Raw genomic sequence first — 22,051 nt, 5'->3', positions numbered from 1 at the left:
CAAACATGAATACATATGTAAAAATGGTATACCTGTTAAAAATTCCCCTCAAGGTCAGTGAAATACTCACGTCTAATGTCTTGGCATTTCTCAACGGGTGAGGGTTGAGCCTCGAGGAGTGAAGGGTTTCAGCCCAGGCTCCGCTGTCGGTCTTCAGCAATGGATTTCTGGTTTTAGCAAACTTTAAGATTTTGCTAGCTCTGAGAGGCATTGCACTTGGAGGGAGATGCTGGTGCAGCCCGTGGCAGTCCAGGAGAGCTCAAAGGGCCTCACTTAGGACTGCTGTTTATAGGATTGTGAGATGATTGACTTTAATCACCAGTAAATTTCCATCTGAGCCACAATTCAGATCAGTAGTTGCTGGAATTCCAGTAACGATGATACCACTCTGTTCCAAGTCTGTCAGGGGTAGCTGTTCTCACTTCCCCTGTTAGCGATAATACAAAGATTTTGATAAGGACAGGGCTGCTCTCTGCTTCAGCCATGTAGGAGTTTCTGGTACAATTAAGGGGCACTTAACTGACTAACTCGCTACACAAAAATGGTGGCCTGGAATTCCTGAGATCATAAAGCGGTTGAAGAGAAAGAGGAATAAGGGGTGGGGGGGTGGTGTGTGTGCACCACCACAGTCCCCTTGAGACCACGTTGCCTCAGGTCATAGAATCATAGAATAGTTTGGGTTGGAAGGGACCTTTAAAGCTCATCTAGTCTAATCCCCCTGCAATGAGCAGGAACGTCTTCAACTAGATCAGGTTACTCAGAGCCCTGTCAAACCTGACCTTGAATGTTTCCAGGGATGGCTTCCTGGAGGGGGACATGGATCAAGGACAGAGCTGGGAAGGGCTGTCTGCAGAAAGTCTTTGCTAAAGCTATTTGAGGACCATGAGTGAATTCAAGTGATGGAGAATGGGGAAATCCTGCATTTCTGGGCCTGTGGGGGTCCCCAGGGTGCTGCCGTGTGTGGTCCCTGCCCCATGGTGTGTCCCCAGCATGTGTCCCTGTGACCTTGTGTCACAGCAGCCCTCTGTGAGGTGCCACGCCCCACAGGGGGGTCACAATGGCCAGGCTCTATATCTTCCTCCTGGGGCTGGTGCTGCCCCAGTTTCTCATGGCTTTTGCCCAGAGAGAGCAGTGCACTGATCTGGGAGATCCTGCTGCCATGAGGAGGATGAGAGTGCTGAGAGGTGAGGGGCTGGTGGGAGGTTAGGGGCTGACGCCTACTGGAGGCAGTGTCTGTCCCAGCCAGGTGCTAGGGGCTGCATCCCCATCACCTCTCATCTTGCTGCCAGGCACCTCTGAGAGGGCTCTGGCTCCATCCTCTCCCTGCCCTCCATGGGGCAGCTGGGGACTGCTCAGAGACAACCTGGCCTAGCTGTCTCTTGTTGGGGCTGCCCAGCCCTCCTGGCCTCTCCTCACAGAGCCCCATGTCCATCCCCTCTCCAGCTTGGGGCCCCCTCACTGAACTTGCTCCAGCACATTGCTGCTGTTCTGTCACTGGGGAGCCCAGAATGGGCCCAGTCCCCCAAGGTGGTCTTCCCAGTGCTGCAGTGAGGGGAAGGCTCTCTCCCATCATCCCACTGACTGCCCTCCTGCCTCCTTACCCCTCCTTGGTGTGAAGCCCTGCAGCCAGCAATACTTTTCTTTCTTTTCTTCCAGCTCTGTGCCCATGCATGTGTTCCCAGGCCAGACCTGTGCATTCTGAGGATGGAGGCAGGGCAACAGGGACTGTCCCTGCGGCCGTCACTACCTTTGCGGCCGTTGGGACTTCTCTGCTAAAGCAGCTGCAAGACCATGAGGTAAGGCGGGGCGGGGGTTGAGGGCTCCCCTCCTTGCCCCTGGCTTCCCCAGGGAGCCAGGGCAGAGGGGGATTTCACCTGACGGCACCTCTGCACTCCTGCAGGCTCTTTGTCCCCAGGCGCTAATCCTGCTGCTCAAGCTGGACTAAGGCCACTGTTCCCCACTCCTTTCCCCAGGAGCTCGCAGCACACTCCTGGGCAAGGCAAAGCCTCTGGCATAAATCTCAGCATCTCTCCGGCACCTTTGTCCAAGTGTCCAAGGCCCCTCCTTAGCTTTGGTTTGGGAACTGTCCCAGCACCAGTGCTCCTGCCAGTGTGAGGAGCAATGCTGTGCCCCAAGGTGCAGAGTGCTCATGGCTTCCCCTCCTCGGGCCATGGTCTCGTTCCCAAGCCTTCCCCTTTGTCACAGTCTCTTTGGAGCTCTCAAATTTACAGGACAACATACTCCCTGATCTAAATTTTATTTCATGAGCTCATTAAGAAATACACTACATGAACTCGATGAACAGGGGTGCTCAATCCCCTTTTGCCCAGACTAGACTATCACATGAATTCACTTCTTAACCGGTCAAGTCATAAGTTTCAAAACTTACAACCCATAACTCTTAATGTAGTGCACCTATGAGCAAAAAAAAAGAATTAGTTACCTAGCCGACGGTGAGAGGGCTCATCCCTCCTCCGTCACAGTGCAGGGATCCCCTCTATCACACCAGGAAGCATGAAAGCTTCAGCCGCTCAGCTGCTATTGGATCCGCTTCAAAAGCTTTTTGAGTAAGCTGATGTTTTATACCCTCCAGCTTGGAGGTTTGGTCTGTGCCATTTCCATAAAGTAGTGGACTCTGAGGAAACTGCTAGACAAAAGATAATGGCTGCCGCAGACAGCAATCTGCAGGTGATAATGGCTGCATCATGGCCCTTTAGCTTCTTCTGGCCGCCTGCCCTGCCTATATGGTGCTCTTGCTTTGATCTAATGGTGCTGCTCCCAGTATACATGAGGCCTTAGCATGAGCTGGGTTAGCCAAAACCTAGGCAGGAGTTGAGTGAACAGTCACACCCTTCCTCGCCTGGCACTTTCCCTCTGACCTCCACCATCCCCCGTCCTCAGGAGTGACTTCCTTGGCTCCTGCACAGCCATTTACCCTGGTGGAGTTGATCTCCCTATCTGGCTCTCTGCTAGCATCAGAGGCGCTGCGGAAGATCTTAGTGTTGCCCATGGCTGTCCTGACTGATGCCTGCAGCTCGTACCTCGTGCCCATGTCACACAGACGATTTGGGGGGCAGCAGGTCTCTCTCGTGGCTCCCTGGAAAAGAGGGCAAAGCAAGTCCCATCACTCCCCTTTGTGGTCTGTCCCCAGGGTGACCGAGTGGAGACATACCGGGAGCTGGAGAGGATCTTGCAGGGAGATGATGGCTGTTTGACAAGCGGTGTCGTGAACCGCCTAATAGCAGAGGCATCCAGTGACATGCGAGCAGCCCAGGTGAGCTTGTCCTCTTTCAAGGCCACCAAAGCAGCCTGCCTCTGCCCCTGGTTTGGGGGGAAATACAGAGTGGCGCAGAGATGTTCCTTGGTTATTCAGACCCAGCGGAGGTCCTAAGGGAAGAGATTCTGGGGACTCGTCATTACAGGGAATTTGGCGAGGGGATGCAGAGAGCTGTGCGGACACGCGGACTTGGGGCTGTTTCTAACTGAGAGAGAGCTGGGTTCAAGCTCAAGGTTATTCCTCCTGCCTTGAGGAAGAGCCGTGGGAACCCACCAGCCCCACAGAGAGGTCCCAGGGGGGTTTCAAGTCTGCGACAATTTGTTCCTGGCATCTCCATGGAGAGGAGCCAGTGGCACGGGGCTGTGCCGGGGAAATGCCTCCCTTGTCTTGCAAGGGAGCTACTCGCCTACCCCAGGGAGCAAGAGGCAGCAGCTGCCTGGCCCTGAGCACAGCTGCCCCAAGGGGTTTCACAGAGGACACGGGGTCATTCAGCCTGTCTGAATGCCTCAGCCTTTTTCTTGGGAGTGTTTAGCCTGTGATGCTTTTGCAGGGTGTGACAGGTGATGTGAAGACGGCCGCTAGCGATGTCCTGGTGGCTCTGGCCCGCTCCCACTTCCACTTTGTCATGTCTGAGCTCCAGAGCCACCTGAAGGCCATGGGGAAGGTCCCTGACGAGACTGTGCTCCTCACCTTGGGCAAAATGGCCCGCAGCTATGGTACGGCACCCTCGGCCTCCTGGTTTGGGTAGGGGTCTGTGATAATAGCGAGAAGGGATCCTCCCCCTCCCTAAACACTCTGTGTTGAACTGGGGGGCTATGGAGTTGCTGTGCCTCCTTGCTCCAAGCCAGGGCCAGCTGGCAGCTCTGCCCTACCAGCCCAATCCCAGTTCCTGAAGGGTGGGCACCTGTTGGAAACAAACCCATGGGGTGTCTGTCCCCCACTCTCCTCCCCATTTCCCCAAAGGGCTTTCCTGTGTTCCCCTTGGGGAAGGCAGCCCTCCCCATGCCCTCTGGCATGCCCTGCATGGCCCAGCAGCCCCAGCCTCGCCAGAGATCGACCCCAGTCTCCCATGTCTCTCACTGACCTTGGTCCCTCTGTCCCTGCCTTCTCTGCAGCCCTGCGGTGCATCCCCTTCGTGGGGATGACGCTGCTCGCCCTGCGCACTGTGCTGAGCCAGGTGGGGAGTGGCCAGATCTTGCACGTTGTCTGCAGTGGTGAGTGTCAGCTCCTTGGCCGGGGCCCCTGGGGCAGGGCTGGGGTGGCCTTCAATGCCTTCATGGGATCTCAGAGGGAACGTGGTGGGTGCAGCCTGCAGTGAGGTCAAGCCTTGGTATTCCCAAACTCCTGTGAGTATGCAGAAGGAGAGGGGAAGCCCAGGAGGTTCCTGAGGGCAGGACATGGTGGCGCTGCACAGAGGAACTCCTAGGTCCCTTTCCATGGCTTCTGTTCCCCTGCTTTCCTCTGGGATTAAAATCCGTGCTCTGAAAGGGCATGTGTGTGGGAAGGGAAGGGGCTGCAGTGAGAAATGCTGGAGGGGAACAGGCCATTTGAGGAGGAGAAGGTGCAAGAGCGAGGAGGAGCGAAACAATGGGGTGTTTGAATCCAGATGCCTCAAGAGCACAGATTGCCCTCAGATCCAGATCTGGTCCTGGGCTGAGCCCTGCTGGAGCCTGGGACTGTCCTTAAAGCAGGCTTGGGCGTGGATGCAAGGGACCGTCCCTGCTGCAGACTCTCACATGCTCCCTTTTCCTTTCTCCTGGTGCAGTTCTTGAGCAATGGTCAAAAGCAGTCAATACATACTTTGGCAACCGGGAGCAATGCCCGTTCCCTCTCAAGGGGGTAGCACACTTCTGTGAAGCCATTTACCCGGTGTTCCGCTATGTGGTGGTAAATTGGCTGGACTGCAAGGATGAAGAGGTGAGAAGTGCTGCTTTCCATGCCTGGGTCCACAGCAGAGACATCCACGTTGGTGGGTCTGTCTGTGCTCAGTTGGGTGCGAGCAGAGGGGCGAGGGGAGGGAGTGGTCTGAGTGACAAGGCACCCCAAGCCAGGAGCCTGTCGGCACCGTGCCTGAGACTAGGGGCTCCCTGGCAGGAAGCAGCCAAGTCCTGGGGCCTTTCTGCAGGAAGGGTGGGGTATCAGCATGGGGAAGTGCTCTTTCCTCTCTGGAGTGAGCCCTTCTCCTGCAGGGCAGAAAGGAAAGGAAACCCCTCCCAGTGGGAAGGGCAGACTGGTGTCCAGGGGATGCTGAGCACTAGGCAGACCTTCAGCCCTCTAAGCAGAGCCTCTCCCTTCTCTCTTCAGGACAAGCAGGCTGTCCTCGGGGCAGTGGCTGCCATGATGGGGATCCTTCTGCATGAGGAGCAGCACCGAGAGCATGCCTGTGAGCAGCTCCTCTGGCTCCTGCACCAATACCAGGAGGTCCGAGACACCTCCCGGGTCACCAAGGTGAGGTCTTGCGCAAGGCTCAGCGTGGCTCCTGGGGGGCATCTATGAGAGTGCCACGAGGTGCTGGGGAGCTGTGGGGTGCCAGGAGGAGCTGGGACGCCCTTAGAGAAGGAACAAGGAGATCAGAGGAAGCCTGAGGCTTCCTGGGCTCTTTGGACAAGAAAAGAGAAACCCAGGGGGGCACGAGAGAGGCAAGAGTCCCTGCGGCTCATCTTCTCAGGAAATGAGGCATTGCCACCTCCCTGGGGCTCTGTGTGCGGAAAGAGCTTTGCCCTAATGCCCAGGGCCATGTCCAATCCTGTCCAGTGAAGGGCAAGGTCTGATGAGTGGGAAGTGCCGGGAAACTGAATTGTCAACACTGGGCTCTGTTCAGAGGAAAGAGACCCTCCTGATGCTGCAAGCAAGAAGCCCCATTTAGGAGGGTTTGGGGCTTTCCCTGGGAGCCGGTGCTAGGGACTCCCCTTATCCCAGATGTGCTGGGTTTCTCCTTTCCCAGGTGCCTTTAGCCTCCTCTTCCTCCCCTGTTCTCTTGTAGAGCCTCAGCTATGTCCTGGAGATACTGGAGGGAGTTCAGACGCCCATCCCACAGGGCACGGCTCTTGCCATCAGCACCGCTGTGCACCGCCAGGTAAGGGGAGCCTGCGCCCTGCCGCCAGCCTGGGGCCTGCACACCTGATTGCCATGGAGGGGAAAGACCTGATGGCTGGCAGGGCAGGGCAGGGCAGGACAGGGCAGAACCGGGCAGGGTGTCCCTCCGCCAGGACTTTCCTGCAGGCCAGGAGGATGCCAGGATTTGTCACCTAGGTGCCACCTTAAGGCTGCAGGAGGCCTGATCCTGGCTGTTTGGAATGGGCCTGAGGGGCAGCCCGGTTCCCACAGCAATTTCCCTCTTGGTCAAGTTGCAGGCGGACTCTGCAGCGCTGGTACCCTAAGGGCAGCCTTTTAACGCTGCTCAGTCTCGGCTCCTGGGCAGCCTGGGCTGCTGCAAACCTCTGTGTGTGCCTGGGGCCACTGTGGTGTGGGCTGGGTTTTGGCTGTGGATCCTGTGCCCAGAGTGCCCTGGGAGAGGCGAGCAGAGAGCACTGTTTCTTTTCAGTCCCTCTCAACACTGATGCGACTTTCTCTAAAATGGACCTTGTTCCCACAGCTCTCTGATGTGACCAAGGAGCCTGGCCCAGCCCATAAGGCAGTGCTATCCCGCTGCATCATGCTGCAGGGTAAGGAGAGGAGGCTGGGCAATGCCCCGCCGTGCCATGGCAGCTCTCTCCCTGTCCTTGGCGGTCAGGGGCAGCTGCCTGCTAACGCAGAATGTGATTTCTTCCCCACAGCGCAAAGCTGCCCTGAGGAGACGGTTGTGTTTCTACACTCCCAGCTGAGCGGTGGGAGCGAAGCCAGTTGCGTGGCAGCCCTGGGCCTGCTGGGAGCCCTGGCCCACTCTGATGGTCAGTGCCACGGACCAGGGACACAAGGCAGGGGTTGGGGCTGCTGGGCTGAGAGCAGGAATGGGCTGAAAGTGGTGCACCTGCACCCAAAAGGAGCTACAAAGAGCAGGTCCCCCAGCAGAGCTGGCACCCTGCAACAAGGCTCAAGCACTCCCCCAGCAGTTAGAAATGGCGGCACACCAGGGACGATGCTCCAAGCTCAGTAACACGGGCAGGCTGGCGGGTGGGCTGGTGTGCACAGGAGCTGCTTGTATCCACGCCATTTGTCTTGTCCTCTGTGTTACCATATTACCATAGCTTTCAGTCCCTATAAAATAGCTGTGCCTGTAGAAACAGAGTTGCTGCGGCTATGCCACTGCCTCCTGTGAAGTCAGTCAGACCCCACTTTTCTGTCCCGTTGGTGTGCAAAAAACTTGGTATCTTCAAGGGATCCCTTCTGCCATCTAGGCTGTGCCTCAACGCACACCTCTCTGTATGTCTTCCAGCACCTGCGACAAGAGAGAAGCTGCCCCAGGTGGTGGAGGCCGTGCGGTCCGTGTGCAACGACCCCAGTGCCCAGGTGAGCTGGTTTGGGAAGGGACAGTGCCACCAGGGGAGGCAGAGAAACCCTCGGGGCAGAGCTGGAGTGCCTGGGAAAGCGCCAGCACGCTGCCCAGGTGGTGGGTGATGGCTCCTCCCCGGGGAGAGCTGGCAGAGTGGAGCAGGCAGGTTGCTGTGCTCTGTGGGGCAAATGCCCATCCAGCCTGGTGCTAAAGCCCAGCCCTGGTGCCAGGAGTGAAAGCTGCTGCCGTGCACTCATCATCTCTCCCTGAGCCACAAAGGCTGCCCCCAAGCAAAGGCATCTTCCTTTTGGATTTTGAACAGGAGGATCGTAACCGCACTCTCTCCTGGCAGGTGCGAAGGGCAGTTCTGGAGTTCATCAGGGAGCTGCTCAGCTCCGGCTCTGAGAGCCGCTGGGCATGGGATGTGGTGGGGCACATCTTCATCGAGTTCAGACGGACCTCGGGCAGACTGGTAAGGGCAGAGCAGGACACTCAGAGCTTTGACCGGTGCCTTGACTGCGCTGAGAGCTCCTGCAGGCATCTTTGGCCATGGAGAGCTCAACGCTGCAGGGCCATCAGGGTTGGCACTGCCGTCGGAGTGGCCTCCCAATGGCTGTTCCTTGTGGGCGTCTGTGCTGATGTTGGTGGAGATGTCAGTGGATGATGTGGGTTTGCACCCGGGCATGCCACCCAGGACTGTGGGGCTGCCTGCACACCCCATGGGCTGAGCTGTGCCCACAGGCGCCTTCTGCAAAGCCACCTTGCAAAGGGAGGGGCTGGTAGGGACAGGACATCCTTCATCCTTAAATGCTCATGGACAATCAGCAAAACACAGCCAGTGCAGACAGGTGGGCCTGGCTAGAGGAGATTTCTGTGGTGTTCTTGTGCCCTAGCCCTCCAAAACACACCCTGCCCATCCAATAGCAGTCTGGGGGCCTGCATCCCTTCTGGCAAGGGGACAGGCCATTTGGCCATCCCTTCCATGAGCATTTCCAGCTGGGTGCCCAGGAGATGAAAGCTGGGGATGGCTGAGCCTCCCACTGACTTGCTGAGGATCTTCCCTCTGGCTGAAGCTTCCCTCTAGCTGGGAGATCTGTGTGTGTCACTTTGCTCTGAGGCTTGGGGAGGCTCTGCTTTGGGAGCAGGGCAAAGGAAAGGGCTTCTGGGTGCTCCTCTGCATCTGTCGGGCTGAGCGTGCTGCTGCCAGGGCTGGCACCGAGTTACAACAATGCTGAAGGGCACGTTCCTCACCTCTGCTTTGCTGGCATGAGAGCAGCATTTAGGCCCTGGGGGACTGTGCAGACAAGCAGCGTCGCTCTCTGCTCCCAGGCTTCCAGTCCTTCCCAGGGTCCGGGACCTGGTCCTTGAGCTGGGTCCGGCTGTCCTTGTTCCCCTTTCAGGAGATCAGTGCTGCCAGGAGGCTGGCACAGGAGCACTGGTGAGTTGTGCCTGAGCTGTGTCAGTCAGGAGCCGAGAGTAATGGGGATTTTGCCAACTCTGTCTTACAGGTGGCAGGAGGCCTTTTTGCCTGCGAAACCCAAGAGGATGGAGCTCTTCAAGCCCTGTGCATGGACATCCTGAGCTCGCTGGATGTCTCTCTGAGAGGGATGACCAAAGTAAGTCACCCTCTGCCCTGCTGCTGTGGCTTCCTCTTGCCTTCGGGATGTTTTTCCTCATGCCCCCCCATGCCCTGAACCTCTCCCCTCATGTGTGCTGAAGTGCACAAGGCTCAGGGAAACGCAGACCACCCTTTTTGTCTTTGAGCTGAGTGGAAATGCCAATGTGGCAAACTGCCCGCTGCTTCTCTGCAGCTCCTGTGGCCAAGGCTGCTGCAGTATGTGGTGCCAGCCCAGTACAGCGGCATGCTGATCCCGCTCTCCTGCTGTCTCCGAGCCCTAGTTGAGAGATGGGAGAGAGCAGGGTGCAAGGAAGAAGAGGAAGATCTGGATGGCATGGACTCCCAGGAGCAAGGTAGGAGCCCCAGTGAGTGCTGCTGGGTTTGGCCAGGGGCCGGGCCAGCCTGTGTCTCCCTGCACCCCACCAGCCCTGAGCAGGAGCCCAGGAAAACCAAAGGGTAGAGGCAGGTGCTGCTGCACCTTGCCCGGTGCAGAGGCCTGGCTCTCCTGCTCGCAGCACTCTGCTGGTGAGCCAGGACTCATTCCTGGCCATGAGCTGCCTTCATCTCATGCTGGGCAGCCCTGGGGAGCCCCCCCGGGCCAGCGCTGTGGCAGTGCAGCTGCTCGCAGCCCTCAGCCCTGTGTGGGGCATCGGAGGTGCACGGGGCAGAGCACGGTGGGGGCTTGTCGGCTCACCCAGCCTTTCTTCCTCCCCGCAGCCCAGCTGCCGGCTCCCCAGGCCCTGTTGACTCGACTGCTGGTGAGTAGTGGGGCCCTGGGGAAAGAGCTTTTCTGGCCAGGGGTGGTGGGAGAGCCCAGGGCGGATATGCTGTTAAGGCCAGTGCTGGGAGCCCCCGAGGAGGAGGCAGCATGCCGAGCCTGCCCGAGCCCATTGGGGATCCCACTCCATTCTTGGGGCTGGCAGCACCCCAGGTGAAGCCATCGGCTGCCTGCTGCTGGCCGAATGGCACCAGGCTCCCTCCCTCCCTCCCTCCCGGGAGAAGCTGTGGCTCTGGCAGCAGGAGTGACCCTTCTCTCCTGCCCTTGCCTAGGTGGTGGCAGCGGCTCCTTACGCGAGCAGCGAACGCACGGTCGCTGCCTTGCAGCTGCTGCAGGCTCTCCACGGCAGGATCCACAGAGCCTTGGGGCCAGTGTGGGCGACCGAGATCCCCCTCCTGCTGCAGTACCTGGAAGGTAAAGTGCGGGTGGTGAGGGAGAGGCTGGGGGCGGGGGGAGGAAAATGCAGCTTCTCAGCGTGATGGAGGAGAATTGTCCTCATGTCCCCAGGACTTGCTCTGTTGCCTTTCCTGTTCCAGGGAGCCAGCACTGAGGCTGGGGGCAGCTGACCCCTGGTGTCAATTCAGCCCAGGGAATGGGTGGGGCCGTTGATGTCTCCTTGGATGGCAGGTCTTGGTGGCACCTCCATGTCCTGCCCAGGATGGTCTTTGGGGGAGGGACAGGACTGGTGCTCCTGGAGCGGGTGCAGGCCTTGGCTTTGGAGGACCAAGTCCCCAGGCCAGGCCAGGTTTGTAGCAGCCGTCCTTGGCAGTAGCCTGGGAGAAGGGCTACAAATGGGCAGAAAGCGGTGGGTCATTAAGGAGAAAATGCGTGTTGCTGGTGCATGCTGTGTCTCAGTGGTCGGAGTTGTTCTGGGAGCTGCCGTCAAGCAGTGGGGATCAGCTGCGGTCAGTATGTCCTTCCCCAGCTTGAATCAGTGGCCCTGACAGATGCCCCTGGGATCCTTCCTGTGTCTTTGGCCTCACAAAGACTTTGATGTAGGTGCTTTCTAGCCTGATGGCCTGGGACTTTTGGGCGGTCTGACCGCAGAGGAGACCACAGGGCTTGTCTTTGGTGTGAGCTTAAATAGCAGCAAGAGCTTTTGCTTCCTCTTGCTTTCTAGGAAAAACCGAGAGCTCCGTGGACTCTGCAGAGTGGGAGCACCGTGTGCTTAAGGTACAGCATCCTTGCGGGGGTGTCAGGAATAGAGGGGGAGAAGAGGGAGCAGACAAACTTGTGGGAGAAAGCTCGGGGCTGCTTGTGTAGGCAGCAGGAGGTGGGGGTACCTCATGAGCACCCTGTGCCTCCCCCCGCAGTAGGTGCCTGCCCGCTCAGAGGAGCTGCTGTCTGCACACGTGCCATGGCTGATGGCTAATGCCCTCTAACGCTGTGGCACGTGCCTTAGCACTGCCTCCTCCTCTATGTCTGGTGTGCTGGGGGGTCTCGCCTGAGGTGTTAGAGGAAGAGGGAGGCTGGCGAAAAGAGCGTGGGGTGGGGGAAGAGACTGCTGTTCCCGGCAGCTCTTCCCCAGCAGCATCCCGGGACATACGAGTGTGGAAAGGGCCCTGGCCAAGGGCAGGGGAACACTCGCTTCCTCTCCTGTTCACCCCAGTTCCTGCGAGCATCGCTGGAGCCCATCGAGGACAAGGCCTGGACTGTGGGCCTGAGCCAGGAGCTGAGCCAGCAGCTGGGCAGCTCTGCCCCCAGCTCCTGGGAGAAGGTGCGTCTCCTGCCCCGTGCCAGGGCTGGGGCCGGCGCCACTGCTCTGCCCACACAGGCGGTTTTCACTGCTTCCTGTTCCCTCACCCTCAAAAGGCACTTTCCCCAGGCTGCCCCAGTGGCTGGCTACAGCCTGACACCGCAGCCGGCCCTGCCTGCTCCCGGGGCGGTTGGGTCCATCTGGGGCCAGCCCTCTCCTGATGGGTCGGGCCGTGACTGCATCTTGCGTTTGGCCTCTTCTCTTTCAGTTTTTCCTGTACAAGGCTCTTGGGACAGCGCTGGCAGCTTGTCGGGACCTCAGATATGTCCAAGGGCAGGTGCTGAGGTTCCTCCAGGAGACAAGCCCCGTGGAGCTGTCTGAGGCCCAGGTGAGGTGATGCTCATGTCCTGAGCATGCCCTGCCTGTTCCTGGGGGAGAGAGCGGGCTGCTGCTGGCCCGGCTCCATATCTCCTTGATTTCCACATTGCTGCCGTTTCCCCCTTGCTGCAACATCTTGTCAGGCTATTGTCACTGGCCACAGCCAAGTGCATGGGCTGGAGCCAACTCTCTGTTTCTCTGTGGTTGCAGGGAATGATTTCTGTTGTGTCCCATGCTGCCGAGAGCCACTTCCACTTGGTCCTGGACACAGTGACTATGTTCTCTGCCGCTTTCACCAGAGGCTGGTTCTATCAGACTTCCACGGGCTGGAAGGTAAAGGCTCCAGGGTTCTGCTGCTTGGCTTTCCTTTTTCAGCCTTATTTCCACTTCCACACCTGCAGCAGCCAAACCGGGGCAGCTGCCTTCAGATTAGCCCTCTTGTAAGAGCTACCTGAGACCTGTTTTTCAGAGGGGACGTCCTGGCATTGGGGCCCCTGAGGTGTCTTTGGAAACGATGGGGTTTGACACCTGGTGGATCAGAGCCACCCAGCTGGGGCAGCTGCAGTGGTTCCTTGCTGGCAGCCACGTTGCCCCTGACTGAACTTCAGCAGGAGCTAGCAACAAGATGGGGTGGGCACAGTGTGACCCTCTGTCCCTTCCTCAAAGCTGAGGGCCAGGAGCAGGAGTCTGGTGAGGTCTCGCTGGCTCTGCTCCCCACCTGGGGGCTGTGGGGAAACCTTTCTGGGCAGGGCACGGCCTTGCAGAGAGAGCAGTGCAGCCTGGTCTGGGGAGGCAAGCAGACTGGGCTCCTCTGCACCACTGACCTGCACAGGCTGGGCATCTCTGAGCAGGACCATGACAAGCGATGTCAGATACCTTTCCACTGAAAGGTTCCAGACAGCTCCCTGACCTCTCAAATCAGTGGTAAAACAGCCAGCAGCATGTGCAATGCTGGCTGCACCCTCCTCCCCGTCCCCATGCAAGAACCCAAGCTGCAGGATGGGAACAGCTCCCAGTCCCGGAGCTCCCGCAGCTCAAGGAGCAGCTTGGGGAGCTGCTGGGAGGTGCCCAGGGAAACAAGGAGCTGGTGAAGGTGCCGGAGCAGGGCCTGCTGCAGGAGCCCGCAGGAGTCTCGGGGCTGATGTCTCAGGGCATCTCTGTCAACACAGGTACAGCGGTGGAAGAAGGAGAAAGCCCAGGGCATTCGCGCTGCTCTCATGCGCACCTACAGCGGCATTGCGCTGCATGCCCCCAAGGAGCAGCTGCTCACCCGTGTGGATAAAGAAATCATGGGCAACATCCTGCGGCTCTCCAGAGCCAAACAGAGGGTAGGAGCATGGAGCACACAGGGCGGGGATGCCTGGGTGCCCCAGCTCCAGCCCCTAGGGGCTGGGGCATACCGAGACGGATGGTCTTTTTCTAAAGATCCCCCAAGGAAGGGTTTGTCCTCAACGTACAGATCCAACCCCCCCTTTTGGTTCCCCCTGCCCACGCTCACCTGCCACCTCTCAGCCCTTCAAAGAGTTCAAGGGGTGCTTTTCTGTCTTTGGCCTCAGGACTTGCAGCTCAAGCTCGCCCTGGTGCAGAGCATCACTGAGGTCAGCTGTGCCATCCAGGCTGTGGGCGACTGCAGCAACTTTGAGCTCTCCTCAAAGCAGGAGGCGACGCAGACCCTGCTGGTGAGCGCCCGTAGCCAGGGCAGTCACATGGGGGGGTTTTGGGCTGTGCCATCAGACTGGTTTCCCCAGAGGCACGATGGACTCTTGACTTCATGCGAGCTCCTGCAGCTGTGTCCTGAGCCAGTGGGGCTGCTGGGTGCTGGTGCTAGCTGGCTGCGGAGCAGGGTCGCTCCTGTGGTGCCTTTGGGGATCCGTGGGGGTGACGGGGCAGTGTCTGCCCAGGCCTGGCAACAGAGCCTGTCCCCAGGGGAGGCAGGAGGGCTGTCCCCTGTCTCTGCCTGCTGCCAACTCTGCATTTGTCTTTCTGGGACTTGCAGGACTGGATAAAGGGGGAGCCCTGGGACTCCCTAGTGTATGGAGTGTTTCAGGCCCTGGAGGAGTTGAGGTGAGGTCTGTTCCCTGGGCTCTGGGGACTCCCATTGTACTCCATCACAGCTGGCTGGGACAGCCCCAGTGGCCTTGAGCATGGGGCCGGGAGCTGCTGGGGCTGTGGAGTGGGAGGGTGTTCCCCATTTTGGGTGTCTCCAAAAGAAGGGAGCTCCAGGGAGCCCCCTTAACCTGCAGGTGGGAGGTTGCCTGCTGCCTGGGATGTGGCAGGAATTGCTGGAGCTGAAGGCAGTGCTTGCTGGCATGGGGCTGGGGGTGTTGGATACAGGGCCCTCGTTTAGGAGGAACCCAGTTGTGCTTTAAGCCGCTCTGGAGAGAGCTAGTCAATCTCCTTTCTCTTTTCTCTTCCTTTTTCCTCTGGCCAGCAAGCTGAGGCCACCTCTGAGCAGGGTGGAAAATTGCAACCTGCTGGCAGTGTGCTGCCAGAGTGTCTTGTCCTATCCTTCCAAGGAGCAGATGAACAAGAGAAGGAAGATAGCGAGGGCAGCGGTGAACATGCAGGTACCCACTGGCCACTGCCTGCCCACCTCTGGGTCAGGATGCCACCTCAGTGCGCACTGGTAGTCCCCATGATGCAGAAACTCAGCTCTCCTTTCCTGCTTTCAGGTTCTGCACAGGAGAAGCATGGAAGATCTGGGGCATCTTATAGAAACCCTTCTGGAGGCAGAGGAGACCTCTGCCTGCTTTGATGACGTGGTCCATGTGAGTAGTCATGGGGCAACAGGGAAAGTGTTGCAGGGGCAGAGAATCGAGGCTTTAGAGGGTGATAGGAGGTGGATGCCTTTCCTATGGGAAAGTGGGGCTTTGGCTCTTTGCTCTGAGAGTGTGCATCTGGCTGGGGCCAGGGGCTGAGCTGGGGGGTGGGAGCGCCTGGCCACTGCAGCCTCAGGACAGGCAGAGAAGTAGGCCCTGCCAGAGGGAAAGCCAAGAGCCAGCCCTGAGCTGGGAAAGAGCAGCCTGGGGGAAGGCCGGGGAGGGGAGATGCTGTCAGGGAAGCAACACCTGCCTCAGGGCAGAGGTGGCTGGAGAGCGCAAGGCAGTGGAGGCTGCAGTGCCAGTGCTCGGTAGGGCCAGGGGCTGTGCTGGGAAGGGGCCAGAGAAGGAGGGAGGAGGGGGGGGGGGGATCTCAGGGAGAGAAAAACGCCGGTTGTGAGAGAGATACACCCTGCCTCAGGTCCTGAAAGGCTGGCTCACCTCAGCCAATGAATGGGAGCGGGAGAGAGCCCTGCAGGTTTGTGCCCATGTGTTGGGAGCTTGCAAGGAGCAATCTGAGCTCATGGTAAGTAGGGATCCCCTGCGTGCTCTGGTGCCCTCTTCCCAGCATTTGCGGCCCCAGAAGGGAGCCCTGCCCAACTGGGTGCTGGGTTTCGGGGCTCCTGGGATCACGGGGCAGCCCTTCTGCCTGCCCCTCTGCCCAGTCGCTGCTCAGGGAGCAGGATGGGCGGTAGAGGCGAGCAGGTGCTGGGTCTGCCTGTGACCCTTTTCCTGCTGCTCTCCCCTGCAGAGAGGATGTCCTTGCAAGCAGTTTGGCTCCCTGGTGGGACTGCTGGGGACTCTGACCAACGACTGCCTGGCCGCGTCCCGCAAGAAGGCATGGGTCTGCCTCAGCTACCTTCTCCAAATGCAAGGTGAGGAGAGCGGGCGCTTCCCAGACTTGCTCAGCCTGATCCTCCCTCCCTTCCTGGCCTGGTGACCACTGGGGTCCCGTGGGGCCAGGCCCTGTCCCAGGGAAGGAAGGGGGAGTCAATGAGCTCAGATGTTTTTGTGCCCCCACCCTGTTAACTCTCTGCCTCCCTGGCCATCTCAGGAAGGATCTCTGGGAGAGGGTCGCTGAGTCCGACCTCCCTGGGGCATGTGTGAGGCTGGGTGGTCAGGGCCTTCCCCCACTGCTGTCTGAGAGCAGGACGTTGTCACCAATGCTGGGGACTGTCTCCCTCCACATTCAAGGAGAGACAGATGGTGGTCAGACAATTCACTTGGATGAGGGCCCTGATATTTCAGAGGGTGACGTAGGGGACACAGCTGTTGGGAGCAGAGGCTGCTGAATCCCTGAAGTCCCAGCAAACAGTTCAAGGAGGAAGAGGGCTCCTTCCAGCCCAGGATTTGTCAGCCATTTATTGGGGTCAGGAAGTCCTGCTGCACCGAGTTCAGGAGCCCTGGGTTTCCCTGTGGCCTTCACTGCCACCACTTGGGTTCTCCTTTATTGGTACCTGGGGCCAGAGGTTGGGTTTTCTGTAGATGTGACTCCTCTTTTCTCCTGGTGTTTGTTCCAGCCAAGACCATGAAGGTGGTGCCTCAGGCAGATGAGATCAGGTGCCTTTGTGAGGCACTGAACAGCCCAGACACCGAGACTCTGGTGGAGACCTGTACCAAACTAGCAAAGGTAACTGGCCCCAGACCAGCGGGGTGGGGGCTCGGCTCCTGGCCTCCTGCATGTCTCCCTGCTCCCCTCCAGAGTCTCTTACTGTCTCCAGAGCGAGCTGTTTGGAACGGCTGCTGTTAGCAAGTAGCAGGAGGCTTTGAGACAAGACTGTCCTCTAGGCCTGCTGGAGTAGATACCATGATGGGTGTGTTTGTGCGCACACGTGTGTGAGTGCTCTTGTCAGAATACAAATTTGGTATATGAGCAAACAACATGGGGGGAGGCACTTCCAAATTGGTTAGCTGCATCAGATGTAAACAGCACTGTATGCACAGCAGGAGGATCAAGTGATTGCCCCCTCCATGACTGCTGAACTAACAGTCCTGTCAAGTTTGCTTTCCTTTCCGAATTGCTGGAGCAGAGCTGTGATGCGGTCTCTCCTGTTCCTGACTTCTTTCCAGGCTGTTTGCAAATGCATCCCTCCAGCACAGGCTACGGACTTTCTGACTGCCATCCTGGACAGATTGCTGCATGTCACACCTGCATGTGCAAGAGCAGTGTGGAAGTGGGTGTTCATCTTCCTGGTGGAATGCAGAAAGGAAATACTCCAGGAGGTAAAGGAGACCTTTTTTTTCCATTTGACTTTGTCTTTTCTCCTGTTGGCTGTTGCACTACACCCTGTGCAGTTGCCATGGGCTCAAGAAATGCTGCCTGTGTGCTGAGCCAAGGGGCTACTGATGGTCTGAGTCATGCATTAGCACCTGCTGCTGGTGTCTGCTCCAGCTGGTGACAAAGGATATGGGCACTTCTTGTCCAAAGTCTCCTGTTGGTTCAGCTCCTTCCCATGAGTGAGGCACTGGGAGGCACCAACCTTGCCCCTTGCCATTCTTCCCCTTCCTCAGGGTCACTGTCAGTCCTCCCTGCCCCGGGACCCACTTCACCCTGCTCTTTCTTCACTGGTTCCAAATTCTCTCTACTCTGAACATTGCTGGGCATGCTAGGTTTTCCACAGGTTGGGTACCTGTTCATTGCTCTCATTGCTTTCCCTGACTGTGGTGTTACCCAGCCTGCAAGGTGACCTTCCTTTCGCCACCAGTTGCTGCCTGTTTGTAGCCTGGGAGCCTCTGGCCTCATGCTGTGCCTGCCCTTTCCAGGCTCCTGTTCTCCTCCTCCACTTGTGCTCTGCTGCGCTCCACTTGGGCTCTAGGGCCACCAGCACATTGCTCAGCCCGGACTAGCTCAGTGGCTGTCTGCCGCTGACAGAGGTCGGTCACCGTGATGGCAATCATGGGTGGCAGCCCACAGGATCATGCCCAGCTGAGCTAAAGCTCACCCAGCTGTTAGGCAGCTCCTGTTACAGGCAGGGCAGGGCATCCCTGTGCCATCCCTGCAGAGCCAGCGGCCGCTCCAGGCAGCAAGAGCGCCGCATCCATGGGCTGCGGGGTCACTCCTTGCTACTTCCCCAGGCACAGAGCGGGTTGTGTCTGCACCACAGGCCAGAGGTAGGCAGCTGTGGGAGAAGCTGGGCTCTTCCACGGGATGAGGGAACTGGCGGCCACTTTGTCTTTATCATGACCACGGCTTCTAGCTGTGAAAGGCTCCAACAAACACCCTTTTCTTCAGGGGATGGTCCTCTGTGTAGCGACGGCGTTGGAGTTTTGGGAAAGGAGGGCAGAGGCAAGGAATAGTGTCCCTGGAGAACTGGGTTCCTCTGGAAGGAGTCACGTGCCCTTGCACAGGCCCTGCAAGAGTGTGTTTGGTTTTGCTCTTGCATTGCACAATAACACATAGGGAGAGTTATTTAAGTGCTGGGTGTGAAATGTGTCCATGTCCTCTGTGTGCACACAGCGCACGCAGCTGCTCATACGTCTGGGCCCAGGCACGTGCAGTGACTGAGGCTCTGCCTGTGAGAACATGCATCTGTGCGTGCGCGTGCATGCATGCGTGTGCGCTATTGCCAAGAGCAGGCTCAGCTCCAGGCATGAGCCAGGGTCAGGCAGGGTGGAAGGAGTGAGGTTTCGAGCTAGATCTGGACTCTGTGTCAACGGAGCAGGCATTGCTCATGTGCTGAATGACTGTGTCTGGGCCCCGCAGGAGGGGATAAAGAAGGCACTGAGCCCTTCTTTCTCCTCTTCTTTCATTCAGGTGCCAAAAATCCTGAACACCCTTTACACCTACATGCAGCAGAGCACCCACAGGCCCTTCCTGCTCCATATGGTGTTTCTTCTCGCCCGCTCTCACCATGAGGCTGTGATCAGCAGTCTCCTGCAGAAAGGTCTGCCTATGGACAGGTATGACAGGTATGTGCACTTCCCCACTGTAGTCAGAGACCCTGCAGCTTGCTTGTACTGGCGGGGGGGGGGGGGGGCCGGGGGGGGGGGGCAGTGGAGAAGCAGGTCTTTTTTTTCTGCCTGAACAGTCTTGAGTGTTGCAAGACTGCAGGCTTGCATCTGCTGTGAGTGGGGCATTGTAAGCCCCATTGCAGGTGAGGAGGTTTGAGGGCATTGCAGGACTGCGAGGATACAGGCTCAGGTGTGAACGTCTCTTCCCTTGCAGTGACATGGTGGAGCTGTGGAGGAGCCTGGGAAGAAGCGTCCTTGGGATTCAGATCCTGAGGTGCTTAGTAGAGAAACTAAACAGAGCAGGAAACAACCACCTGGGGACTCACTCCTCTGCTCGTGAGCGGCACAGCCGTCAGACTGCTCTGGAGACTCTGTCGGTACGTTCAATGGCACACACGTTTCTGCAGCTTTGCATCTGCTTTCTAACTCATACCTTGGCATGAGGGAGTCAGGTGCCCTTTGCGGATGCCCGTGGAGACTCCCAGGGCACTGTGCTGGGCCGGCCTCAAGGAGTGTGGGGAGCCGGGACAGTTTTGTGCTCCTGAGCCACAAGGCTGTCACAGAAGTGACAATTGTGGACAGTAACCCCCCTGCCCCAGGCAGGCAGGGGAACCAGGCTGGTGGGAAAAGGCCTTGCCTGAACAGGTGGTTCTTGGTCATGTTTCTCTGCAGATCACCCGTGCCATCTCCGAGGTGGTGCTTGCCCTGAGGAGCACAGAGGAGCTCAGGCAACTGCTTCCCCACCTTCTTCCCAGCCTCATGAGGCGGGCCAGGGAAACGCTGGGTGAGGAGAGGCTGCTTTCCCCCATAAGCAGCTGGAGACAACTGTTCCTTGAGGGCCAGGTGCTTGAAGAGAAGCCGTGCAGGTAAGGAGCTGAAGGGGCAGATGGAGGGGCTGGCTTCAGTTCCCCTCACCAAGGCATGTGCCTTTGTGGAGCTGAGGGAGAGCTTCACCTGCCCCACTTCCTAGATGTGGAAACCAGTAGTCATGGTTGGGTTTACTTCTGTTCCTTCATGGAGAAACTCCAGCTCCTAGGCAGGAGTATCTAGCATGGAGTCAGTCTAGGGGTATGGGTTTCCTTCTGCTTCAGTGGGTTTGGGGCATGACAAAAATGCCAGTGTTGTTAGCTGCAGTCTTGGAGGCTATGAAGCATCATTTCAGGGGTATTTAGCTCTGCTAAAGATAAGTCTTCCCCTAACCTGCTGTGATTTGAGATTTCTTTGGGTTTGTGGTGGTGGTGTTATTTTGATTTGTTGTGTTTTGTTTCTTCTGCCAGGATTTTCCTTTCAGCTATAGAGTTGGTGCTAGGCAAATGCATGGCGCAGAAATGGATGCGGCTGCTCATGAATTGGGCAGTGTGGGCTCGCCTGGAAGACCCCCTGGCTCACCCTGAGGGGGTGTGTCTCCTGAGCAGGTAAGAGCCCCAGGGATGCATCTGGCCACCTTCTGTGGAGCTGTGCGTAGGGAAATGGCTGCTGGGACCCTTCCAGTGTGCCTGGGAAGCTGTCCTGAGCAAAAGAATAGCGTCTGTGTCAGCGCAAGTGAATTCTGGAGACCCGGCCTGTGGCCTCCCTGGGCAACTGGTGTGTCCCTCGCTTGTGTCCCCTGCACAGCGTCCTGCTCCATGCTGGGCTCATCTCCCCCTGTGTGGTGAGGAACCTCTTGCCATGGCTGGATTCCTCCTCAGTTAAGCTGCGGGTGAGTGCTACAGCTTTCTTTGCTGAGGTAAGGCAGGGGGTGGGGAAGGAAGGGTTCAGAGGGGTTTTGCCGAGATACTGCTGCTTGGGATGTCTAGCTCACCAGACTCACTAGCGCAAGCGGCAGAGGAGTGAGATTCTGCCATCCAGACAAACATCTGTCTTCCAACCCAGCTGAAAGAGGCAGAGCGCAAACTGAAAGCCATGAGAGAAATGGCAGAAGGAAGTCAACAGCTGGAGAAGGAACAGGAGAGACAAAGTTAGCGCTCCAGAGGAAAGAGGAGGAAAGCGAGTATTTGCAGAGGCCTCAGGCAGAAGTACACAGGGAACACAAAGAAACCCTGCAACTGTTTCGAGCCCAGCTGATTGAACTGAATGATCGGTACCAGAAGTTAAATGAACAACACCAGCAACTATTTCAGGAACTTGAACAGCTGGAAGGAGAAAGATCCAACCACATCATTTCCAGGCCATGCCAGGCTAACCTGGGAGCAGACAAGGAGTCCATCCTCCTGGAGGCTGTGAGAAAACAACCAGCAGAGCTTCGAGCATTCGTAGCTCAATAGAGCTATGATCCTTTTGATGGTCCCAATGAGCTGCCTGAACTAGTGCTTCCTCTAGTTGCTGGACAATAGGTTTACATCTTTGGAGATGTGGATGGAGAGGGCTGGTATGTAGCAGAGCTGACCAATGGCACAAGAGGAGTTGTCCCCTCTAATCTTGTTGAAGAAGTTTCAGATGACGGATGACCTGATGACGCCAGAGTCTCTCCAGAGGCAACTAATTGGTAGCAGGACACAGATGATGTCTGTCCTGTCTTCTCGTATCTTCTTGTTAAATCTTTTCTTAACAATCTCTCTGTGTAATCTCGCTCTCTATCCTGTGTGCATGCAAACTGAAAGGACTATGTGCCAGCTATTGGGGGTTGGCATGGGTGGACTGGGTGCCAGCTACTGGAGTCAACCAGGGGGTGTAGGCACCCCTGGCTTGTGGTGCCAGCTACTGGCATGGGTCCCAGTGCAGCTCGTGGAGTGAGTAGGGGTTCTCAGTGCAGCGAGTGGGGGTCTTGACCACCAGGCTCTGTGGCAGGAACGGTGTACATCCTGTAAACCACCTACTGGGGGAGACCAGCATGAGTGAGGTGAGTGAGAGGCTCTGTGAGTGTCTCTATCTTCCCCAAACCTGGTGTGCATGGGGTGTGCGTGTGCATCCACCAGCAGACTTCAAGCTGGACCAGCTGGTGACTTGCAGGGCCTTGGGTCTAGGCTGAGGTATCAGGTGGGCAGAGGGTCTGTGCTGGCACCTGGGGAGATTGGCAAGTGTGGGGTGCCTGCAGGAGAAACGTGTGAGTGCTGCCTGTTTGCAGGGAGCACGAAGATGGACCAGTTGGCGAGTAGCGGACCC

The 22,051-nt window shown here is 57.8% G+C and overlaps 1 protein-coding gene across 1 annotated transcript; it reads left to right on the top strand.

Moving 5' to 3' along the window:
- Positions 1-1,057: 1,057 nt before the first annotated feature.
- Positions 1,058-21,396, top strand: LOC142597064 (maestro heat-like repeat-containing protein family member 2B). Its single transcript, XM_075727499.1, has 35 exons — positions 1,058-1,184; positions 1,657-1,796; positions 3,152-3,274; positions 3,828-3,993; positions 4,393-4,491; positions 5,043-5,194; positions 5,582-5,725; positions 6,261-6,353; positions 6,873-6,942; positions 7,054-7,167; positions 7,653-7,726; positions 8,062-8,181; positions 9,218-9,325; positions 9,521-9,680; positions 10,045-10,085; positions 10,378-10,519; positions 11,226-11,278; positions 11,715-11,822; positions 12,070-12,189; positions 12,390-12,512; positions 13,349-13,507; positions 13,736-13,858; positions 14,176-14,243; positions 14,611-14,746; positions 14,852-14,947; positions 15,750-15,873; positions 16,519-16,628; positions 17,069-17,221; positions 18,702-18,907; positions 19,164-19,326; positions 19,622-19,815; positions 20,227-20,364; positions 20,564-20,675; positions 21,010-21,168; positions 21,283-21,396. Exons 1-35 carry the CDS (start codon positions 1,058-1,060, stop codon positions 21,394-21,396), a joined length of 4,332 nt encoding a protein of 1,443 aa, XP_075583614.1.
- The last annotated feature ends 655 nt before the right edge of the window (positions 21,397-22,051 follow it).

Source organism: Pelecanus crispus, unplaced genomic scaffold, assembly GCF_030463565.1.
Source record: "Pelecanus crispus isolate bPelCri1 unplaced genomic scaffold, bPelCri1.pri SCAFFOLD_61, whole genome shotgun sequence".
NCBI classification, from domain to species: Eukaryota; Metazoa; Chordata; class Aves; order Pelecaniformes; family Pelecanidae; genus Pelecanus; species Pelecanus crispus.
The sequence above is the reverse complement of the archived record's forward strand: the minus strand, read 5'-3'. Positions and strand labels throughout refer to the sequence as shown.